We start from the raw sequence: 10,476 nt of genomic DNA on the forward strand, positions 1-10,476 counted from the left end.
GTATAAGGCAATGGGGGGGCTGGGGGGGTCTGAGCAGTGTGTCGGGGACGTTGGTCACAGTCCCATAGGCACTGGGACACGTCGCCCATAATCAGCAATGTCAAACTGGCTGCTTAATTAGAACAGAATAGAAAACATTTCTATATAGAAATAGGCTGGGGGGGTTGGGGGGGCGGGGGCGGGCAGTGCACCAGTGATGACAAGCAGCTGTGGAGTGGTGCGCTGTGTCACCCAAGTTTGGAGTGACTTATCAGATCTGGACACACAACCTGTGGAAATCACCACACTGATCATGGGGGTCTACGGGGCCTACCCAGACTGCAGGAAGAACGCCCCATCGGAAAGTATGATATGCAGTGGAGGGGAACCTTCCTATCGGCATTTAGATCATCTCCGCTTACAGGACCGCAGCGGTCCAGCCGGGCTCGCAAACAGCTCTTTCTCATTGAAGAAAAACACCACAGAATCCCTCTGTCTGAAACATCTACCCGTCAAAATGCAAAGCAAAGCCAGCACTGAACTGAACCCGTCTCGTTAAACAGGATTAAAGACAAGGGGATCTTCCAGCTCATCCTATTACTGTATTGAACTCAAGCACTGGAAGAAAGTACTTAGATAACGGCTGTAAAGCACCTGGGGATTTACCTGTAAATTCCTCACTTTCACTACCTGGTTAGATAATTTAGCTTTACTTGTCTCAGAGCATCATCATATCAAGACAAGGAATCCATTGCCATTCCATCTCTAGCCTTCAGTAAAATGTTTCATATTGCAGAAGAGAATGATTGTATTAACCAAGTGCATAAAAGGATCATGATGTAAGTGATCTTTCCATAACAGACAATACAAACCATTCAGCTAGACGACCAGGCTTTTGTTTCTGCCGTTATGCAACCTTCCAGATATCACTTAAAGAAACTCAAAATGAATCTTCCAACAGTGTAATAAAATCTCTTCTTTAAAACGATCTTGAGCGCTAAAAAAACTGTAATTATAATTTTTTTAACATTCTTTAAGCTTGCAGTGTGACTGGAAAGAAGCTAATTGGAATTATAGTCATTCCTCTAACCAATTATAACCTAACCTATCCTTACCTAACCTAACCTAACTTATCACTAACCTACCCCCACGGTCAGAGAGTGTGGTCATCCTCTGTCCTCAGCCTATTGCTCAGTCTCTTACTGGCAGCGCAGAGATCAGTTGCAGCTCAGGGATGGTGCACTGACCAGAGAGAGTGATGGAGGACAGCAGGAAAGGAGGTAAGGTGACAGATGCCTGCTGTTCTCCTCCAGACCATGGTGCACATCTGCCCTCCATCCTTCTGCACACAGAGGTGAGGAAAGGTAGATGGACTGGGTGGAGGGAGATGGGCGTGCAGTGGGAATCATTCCTTCCTTCTTCAGAAAAAACTATGGGCTTAAAATCATACTCACTATGTATCTATTCTACATCTCATTCATTACCAGTTAGACGTGTATGCAGATCATCTACTGCTACACAACTACTTAGGAGGAGGCTGGGTCCCCGGTGTCTACAAGGTCTCTATGCAGAATTTGGTGTCAGAAATTCACTGGCATCCTAACAGCCGAACAGCTACAGAGGGGCACGTCCGGCGGTGAGGAAAATAAACACGCATATACTGAGGCCTGCATGGGGCACAATGAATATTCACTTCTGGAGACGGCCAGGCAGTGACACGCAGTGCGGCAGTGGGCCGTGTGGACAGAAAAGGCTACTCAGCGCCCACCGCGTGTATTTAGGTGATCTCCAGCGCAGTTATATTTAGAAGTGAAGTTTGCGGGTGGAAATCCTCTTTAGCTGCCATGTGATTGCTGTGAGGAGATTCTTGGCAGGCCAGGTCTGCATTTTAAACTTGGGGGGGGGGGGGGGGGGGGTTCACGCCTGGGCACATGCTGTAAACACAACGGCTCTGACTGCATTCTTCAACCCAACGGAGAGCAATGGTAACATTGAACGTGAGGCAGATCTGGCCTATAATTAGTAGGAGCATGAGCTGAGGAATGGGGGCAGAGACATTAAGGGGGGGTGGGGGGGTACACAGAGATTTATAACATACGCTGAAACGTGGCTGCTGTTGTATATAGATCTGCTTAATATATTCTGCTGTTAACAAATATAATATTGTTAGATAGGAGGCACTGTTTGTTTGAGATAACCAGGCTTTAGGAAATGCCTTTTATTTGTGGTCTGCTCCCATATCATCACCGAAAGAGAGAACCAAAAATAATTCCTTAAAAAAGTAAGACATCTCGTGGCGATCAAGGAGGGAGTTTGACATGGTTCAGAGTAAAACGGACCGCACTCCATCGTGGTCAGTTATAAAGCCAACTGCGGTTTGCAGTTGATCATGCTCCATCGTGGTCGGGGTAAAGCCGACCGCCCTCCATCATTTGAATTCTTGCTGTTGACAGCTGATTTACACCCTGAATGCCCAATGAGGTTGACTTAATTAATGATAAAATAATTAATGATTAAATGATAAAATGACTGAAAGAGGGAACACAGCACCCATTGTGGTTGGCATGGTATTCAGAGCACTGACCCAAACACCGTCTACATTAGGGTTGTGATTTCACCCCTGTGGCTGCAGTTTATGCCCATTCCAGGGGTCATTGCCCATCCCCTGAAGCGGCCTGTTCTCTGCTTCAGGGAGCTTTGTCTGCACATGCTGCTGAGGTCAGCAGGTCGTAGGTTCAGCCAATCCCTTCCTTTCTTGCTCTCTCAACACATGAAGCAGGGTAAGGACCCACACTGCGGCTGCAAACTTGCCTGTTCGGAATTTTATTTAAATGTAAGCCTTTGGCCGGGCCGACACCCTCCCTGTGCAGGATGTTCTGCGGTAAAATTCATCTGCAGGCTCCCAGCTGCCTCAAGTGGTCACAAATCGGAATAAACGTTCTCACTGCTCCCTCAACACGCTTAGGCTTCAAAACATGTCAGGAACTGAATTTGGGGCCTCACATTTCAATTACTTCTGACACCGCGTAACCAAAGAAAATTATAATATAGCCACAAATGTTTAGTAGCCAAGGAATTCACTGGTGGGAACTGAAATGCACCAAAGGTATATACTATTTCAGGTGTCAGGTGAGCTACAGAACAGGAGGGCAGATAAGGCTCTCACTGTTTTTCATTTTCATGCCAACTAAGGTTGAGGATATAAATGTTTTTTTTTTGTTTTAACAATGAATATGATAATTTAATGATTTTTCTGAACCGGCCAGACCCGTTCCGGTCTGAGGTGTAGGCGAAGTTGATTGATTCTCTGCACAGTGCACTTGAACTCAAAGCTGACGTCACACTTCAGATCACTTCCAAACAAGATGTTGCGGGAACGAAAAAAAATAATAATGTTTAGGGGTCAGCGAGGCAGATCGTGGCATTTCCACTTTCCCGTCCATCATCAGTCATCTGGCTGGAGCTCCTAACTCAGCGCTCGCTATTGGGAAGTAAGGGGAGGCTGAGAGTCGTAAACCAGACAAACAGGACGATTTACTTTAAAGTGTCATGCGATATTAAATTCAAACCTTGGGACTAGAATGGCAGTGAGAGCTAGAGACACCACCTTTGCCTCAATCTTAGGTTTCCATGGTGGTTGCAAAAGACTCCCCAGCAAGTCTTCTCATGCAAGCGAAAGAGAAAGCACCTGTAAGGATCACCGAAGAAGATCATCGCCCCAGCCTGGTATTTTGCTACAGGCACAGGTGAAGATGAGGACACTTTCTCCAAACAAGGGTTTTTCAAGTACATTGGAGTCATAATAATTTTTATTGTTCTACTAGGAATTGTGAAAGGATAATTAAATAATGACAACATAACAATAAAAACACGGTTTACAGAACTTCTCGGTTACTCAAATGTTAACCATTTCTAAACTCTGATGGTGGGCTTTGTGGAAGTAGCGCCTCAATAACAGTGATGGAGTACGCTTGCTCCATTTGGCTTGAACTCCACACCTTGTGTAAGGTGACAGTGACAGCACAGCAGTATGGAGTACGCCTGCTCTGTTTGGCCTGACGGGGGGCTCCGCGAGTAAGATGACAGTGGCAGCAAGGCAGTTCAGAGTACGCCTGCTCCATTTGGTTTGACAGGGGGCTCCTCGAGTACGATGACAACAGCACGGAAATTTGGAGTACTCTTGCTCCGTTTGGGTTGATAGGGGATCCTTGATTAAGATTACATTGACAGTATGGCAGATCAGAGTACGCCTGCTCTGTTTGGTCTGATGGGGGCTCCTCGCAGGTCTTGACAAAGAGACACTAGTGCAGCACCCCCAAGTCCCCCTCCCCCTGGGGAGCTCTGACACATTCGTGCCCCTCGGCCTGTTGTGCATCCAAAGGCTTCTTTGTTCATATACAGGCAGAGCTTTTCTCTCGTGCTCTCGGGGGGCATCTATTGTTGACAGGAAGGGAGCCGCAGCAGCAGGGATCAGGACAGAGATCCAGTTGGGTGCTGAGTCAAGTGAAGAGCGAAGAGAGAGATGACACCAGAGGGCGGTCTGGTGCCTCACGTAGCACTGAGAGCTGAACATGTCACAGCAAAAGCGGCAGTTTACCACACTTATTATTAATCACAGTGCAAGTTAATTTACGTTTTTTCTTCTGGCGTAAGTATGGACATACCCAAGGCTGTGAGTTATTCACCATCTGCATCACGTCTCATATGCTCTCCTTGTTCTTACTCATCCTTCATGAGAGGACATCCAGACAGACCCAAATTTAGGCTCATCCCTATCTCCAAGACTTTCAGGGAAAACTTAAGTCCCTTATCAGGAAAATAAAAACTTTCACGGAACAGTTAACATTTTGTGTGTCAAATCCTTTGTAGAAGGAATATCATATTTCACTTGCCATCCTGTTAAGTTTTTCCAAAACAGCACCTCCTGTGGCACAAGCACCACAGCGCATAAACATAACAGCGTTTTTCTGAGGTGTAACATGGTATTACGCCACATCCCAAAGTTCAAGTCTTTTTCATGTCAAAGCTCAACAATACACTATATGTTTTGTATAGAAAAAGCAACATTAATACGTAGTTAATTTTATTTGTAGAGTCATAAACATGGTAACACAGACCACAGTGTTTATCCATCAAAAGCTTCTTGTCTGGGTTTCAAGAAAATGGCGATCCAGATGTTACACAATAAAGCGCTTTATTTACTCACTGTTTTCCTCAACTGTACATTTTTGCAGCTTAATTACATAAAGAGTAGTGGGGCTGCAGAACTGTCTACGAGTGTAAACAGAACTGGCCCCAGTCAATGACGCCATTCCCAGAAAAGGCACCCCCACACCAGTGGAGCGACCCCCCAGGAACGCCCCCTGGTCCCGACACCTCCTAATCATCATTCCCGTCACACAGATGCCGGCCGAGTTGCTCGGCGCGGGGGACAAGAGACGTTCACAGCCTCCCCGTTAGGGGCCGTGAGACGCTGCCGTAATCGCTGGCTTGCACAAGCCTTCATGCCCTTTAAATCTCACTGGTGTATAATTTGGTGATATTGTGAGAGGCCTCAGAAACCGCGTTACGTTGTAAAGGGGACTAGGTCCTTACGCGAGGCAGACAGGGCCGGCCACCGCACCGGAGCAGTGTGGAACCGAGGGCGGCTGGTCACCACACGCAGACACTGCCTCATTTCCCACGGAAGTCTGCTCTCCGCCATTCATCTGTCTGTCTATTGCACTGCCCACTGCAAGCTGCCTCTACGTCTGCCCTCAGCCACACAGTCAGGCGGGGGAAGAACCTTCTCCATCACACAGCAGCTTCCTGTCTGTTGCCAGGTGACCTCAATTAAGCCGTGTGACCCTAAATCTAACAGTGACGCTGCTTTTGAAGTGATTATCAAGCCGTTCCTAACATGACACAGCGAAAATTAAAATAAAACACTGTTTATAATACGTCGCAACCGCCCAGTTACCAAGGGAATGTAATCTGATTAATGTGTAGCAACTAAGCTCTGCTATGGCAGAATGAATGCTTAACGCTGATTGTCTGAGTCTATTTGGCCTAGACCGAAGAGAGAAATTTATGATCGAAAAAAAAATTTGCCAAATTCCCCAGACAGAGCATTAGAGATCCCTCCATCGAATCCCTGATAAATGCTGTCTGTGGGGTTTAGCTGTCAGCCAACAGCCTGCTCAGCTGCTAAACCTTTGAAAGTCCATGTAATAATATGCAAGGTCAGAGTGTCTCTCCCAATTACTATGTAACCACGACGGTGGTCGATGGCAATGGCTGGGGGGAAAAAAGGGATTTCATTTCAGAGGGAAGTGGGCCACACCTAACTCAGCTGAGCCGCTGTGCCTCTGCCCACCCTCTCATGGATTTAGGCAAACATACTCACCTCCAAAATAATACCAGATGTCACTTCAAGAGAGATCTCTGCTTGGTCGCCAGTGAAGAATGCGGGAAATTCTTTAAAATATTTTTAGAACGGGCCAAGTCAAAAGAGTTCAAAAGGTAAATAGTGGAGTGAAAAATTCAGAAAGGTTCCACGCAGAGAGTAGGCCCTCTTTAAGGCAGGTGTGCGGCGTTAACATGTTACAGGAGAACGGAAAGCAGTTCAGATGTGATATGAAAAGTGAAAGATTGTACGATGCTTTCCGTACAAAGGACAATCCATTTGATAATTACACATTTCTCTACAAAGGTTAAAAATATATATTAATGGCCGACAGTAGGTCTTCCCACATTACATAACCTGAAGATTCTATTAGGATTCTGGTAGTTATACTGACACCAGGGCATTGTTGGGCACTTTCACACCACAGGAACTTCTTTCAGGAACCACACCCTTTTTTCAGGAACCAGGAACTTTTGTTGTGTTTCCACCACAGGAACTTGGCCTGATTATAGCTCATCAGAGGTAGTTCTGGAACCGCTTTTTAAGTTCCTACTCCAGACTAGGTACTTTTTGTTACAATGATAGCTTGCTGATTATGCGGACAGACTGGGAAGAAAAGACAAAAGTTGTGGAGGAAAAAATAAGCAGATGTGATTATTTTTGGTAACTGGTTACATTAAATGCATTGATGGATACCTTTTTGCATGCGTCTCCATATTGAAAAATTTGCTTGATAACTTATATGCAATTTTGTCTATATCACTGGTGCCAACAGATCCTTTGCAGCCTGGGAAAAGAAGGACGTATGTCTAGGCTGCACTTGAAAGAGCCGTCTAAACGGGACGGCCTTGTCGCACTGCCGTCACACATTCAGCCTTCGAATGCAGCCTTAGAAAGCTGCAGCCATTGAATTGGAGCACAGTAAGCCTGTAAGGTCTTATGAAAAGCAAGTTCGTATCTCCACCGCTAACGTGGCCCAATGAATGTTCCAGTAGTGGGGGTCAGTCCAAACCTCATACACATTCCAGTTTGTGTCCAATTAGGCATTAACAGCAACTCTGTGCCAGTCTTTCTTATGCATTATTTTTTTATATAGCACAACATCTCTATTTCCTAACTTATTCAAGTATTTGTGAGACATTGTGTTGATAAAGAGGAGTGACAGAGGCACCCAGACCAGCAATACCGGATCAGAGTATCTCAAAAACAGTCATCAGACGGGATCGTAGACATCGGAAGGGTGATCTGGAAGCGATTTGCACCGGCGCTGTTACAGCCTGTCCGCTAAACAGACTGCTGGAGATCGCATAAACCCGGTTAGGCTCGGCTCTGGCAGGATCTGCAAACAAAACACCACGATAATAATGGAAACCATCCCGCATCCCAGGGTTTTAAGTGGGACCCCGGCACTCCGTTACTAACACGGCTCTCCTCTTTTTCGATTGACGTTAAGTAACCCAGATTTCTTTTTAAATGGATGTTTCTGTTGCACTGCTGCCTTCTCTTAATTACCAGTCCACTTGATATAAAGTCTACATTTCACTCAAACCCCGCTAAACCATAGATCAGAATGTACATTCAATATTGCGTTCAATAATATTTTTATATACTCATTTTCTAATTTAAAAATTATATTGGCTTACGTGTTAAACACATGTAGTAATCACCCCATCCACAGTCATTAAAAACATAAGGACATAAGGAAAAAATACGGTAATTTGATAGCCGGGGGGGGGTACACTGGCAGGAAGCTCTTATATAGAGAATGTGTGTGAGGTTGGCTCAACTTTCTTAATGCTCTGCATCCCAAAACTGAAGAGCCACCAGTCTCATGGAGCCGAACTGGTTCCGAAGCCGTCATGAAGCGTACAGTATATGGTGCCCTATCAATTCACCTTGTTTACCACGAGAAACGTACAGATTCAGAGACAGCGATCACTAAAACATTCGTATTTCTATACAAATTTCCCAAAGATTTATTTTCCAGGCACAACCCGCTGAAATCTAAAACGTTTCAGCACCATTATACATTACGCTTGACCTGTAGCATTACAAACAGTCCACTTGTCATTAAGTTGGATCTTCTCAGTTCTCGGATTTGAATGAGATTGCATGACATATAATTCAATGTTCCCTGTACCATAGAAATTGTTGATTGTTAGGCTTCTGCACATTCACGCATGTATAATTCACAATAACTGAGGAGCAGACATGGTCTAAACATTAAATTAATGAGTTTTAAAATGACCCGAGATGTGTTGCAAGAAATGAAGTGTACTTTATCTAGGCCAACCTTTGATCAAATCTTATTTAATTATGTGATTGATTTCCTAATGATCGACTGTAGATGCCTGGCATTTAATCGTATCTCAGCATTCCGTGAATAATCTCATTAAACTGTCATAAGACATCGGCTTTCTTTAAATAAAAGTGATCATTAACACTTTGCATTACATGTCAATAGTACCAGTTACATCCCTCACTGCGCTATATTTTTCGTTGATAAAGGGCACTGGCACAGTCGTGTAAATTACAACAGCTGAAATAAAGTCGTAAAAGCACTCACCTAAAAGCAAACAGAAGACGTCTAAGATAATAAGCAGTTTCCTTTTGCAATTGTCCATGCCGTTGCTATTATTTAACGTTGTGTTTCCTCCGTTCCTGCTCTCTGGTGCCATTGCTTTCTCATAAATGTACTTTTGCATTGACAACTGTCTTCTGTTTTTTGGTTAAAATCCAAAGCAAAACAGACAAATCATCAAAAAACATTAAGTTCCGAGAAAAGTTTTGCATTCGTTGGGAGGGGAGCATGCGATATTGATGAAAGCAAAACTTTGACAAAGTTCGCATCAGCCGATACGCTCGCTTTGATTTGCAATGCAGCGTCTATTTATCTGCAGGGCAGACAGACACTGACTGTAACCGGTAACTTCGATTCTCGAAATTCGCTTGAAAACAAAACAAACACAGAAATATATATATATAAATATATCTGTGTTTTTATGTAATAAATGGAATTTCTGCGCAGTCCTGCTGTGTTCAAGATCCGAACCTAATGCATAGCCTTTCGTGCCTGGCGATCAGCTCCCGTTTAAGGAAAACCTCCTCCTTCTTCTCCTCCTCCTCCTCCCCAGAGTAGTGTAAGAAGCTCGGCCCCCTTCCCGAAGGTTTTTATCCCCAAACCTCCACTGGAGCGGTATGAAGGCGCCTGTCTTTGGTACTCCATGTGGTCGCGCTGGGTAAAAAAAAAAAAATAAAAAAATAAGGCAACAGTTGGTTGAGGAAAAAATTTACACATGCCCCCACATGGCTGAAATTATAACTCAGCTTGGCTGACAAACAATCACAAAAATAAATAAAGTAAATAACTAAACAAATTTAAAAAAAAGATAGGAGTAGGATAGGTGTCATCTTCATATCGCAGTATGAAGGCATCGTCGACACCCATCAATCCATCCATTTTCCAACCGCTTATGTTGGTCGCGGGCGTGTATGATTTTTCACGTAAAACTGAAAACAAGTAAAATGTATGACTCCCCTAGGAATAATAACAATAATAATAATAATAATAATAATAATAATAATAATAATAATGGAATCAGAAAACTTGTATTGTCCTAAAGGACATTTTTCCAGGGTTTAATTTATAAAAAAGTTTTACAGTTTTTGCAGCATATAGGTCTACATTTGATATTAATATGAAACGGCACGTTTAGAAAAAAAAATTAAAGTTTGACTTTTGCCAAGTGTTGAATTTTGTGTGTATGCAGTGAAAATGAAACGTGCATACGTAGTGTTACTCACTTTCTGCCATCTGGTGTTCAAAACTATGAATTACATGAGTCTCAAATGAATATCCATCCATATGTCTGTTTGTTAATATTCATCTACTTTGCATTCGCTCATCCTTGGTTATCATGTTTTTTTGTGTTATTATTATTATTATTATTATTATACTATTATTATTATCGTCATCGTCATTATCATCACCAAATGCAACACAAGCGAATAGCCTATATATGACCACAGAAAAGACAAGAAGTCAATTTAATCTAATATTACACATAGGTGTATAATATCTACTGACGATATTTATTATAAAGTCAGTAAAA

The 10,476-nt window shown here is 43.5% G+C and overlaps 1 protein-coding gene across 2 annotated transcripts in view; it reads right to left on the reverse strand.

Annotated features, from left to right (window-relative positions):
• The window catches only part of LOC125708555 (phospholipid phosphatase 3-like), a 28,375-nt gene extending 18,818 nt beyond the window's left edge, over positions 1-9,557 (reverse strand). The window contains exon 1 of one of the 2 annotated variants that reach the window (XM_048976167.1): positions 8,931-9,557. In XM_048976167.1, the coding sequence (XP_048832124.1) occupies positions 8,931-9,069 (139 nt within the window). In that variant the 5' untranslated portion in view covers positions 9,070-9,557. The remainder of the gene's footprint in view (positions 1-8,930) is intronic. The other variant, XM_048976166.1, reaches the window with a different exon arrangement.
• Between the last annotated feature and the right edge of the window lie 919 nt (positions 9,558-10,476).

The sequence above is a fragment of the Brienomyrus brachyistius genome, chromosome 15 (assembly GCF_023856365.1).
Source record: "Brienomyrus brachyistius isolate T26 chromosome 15, BBRACH_0.4, whole genome shotgun sequence".
Lineage (NCBI taxonomy): Eukaryota > Metazoa > Chordata > Actinopteri > Osteoglossiformes > Mormyridae > Brienomyrus > Brienomyrus brachyistius.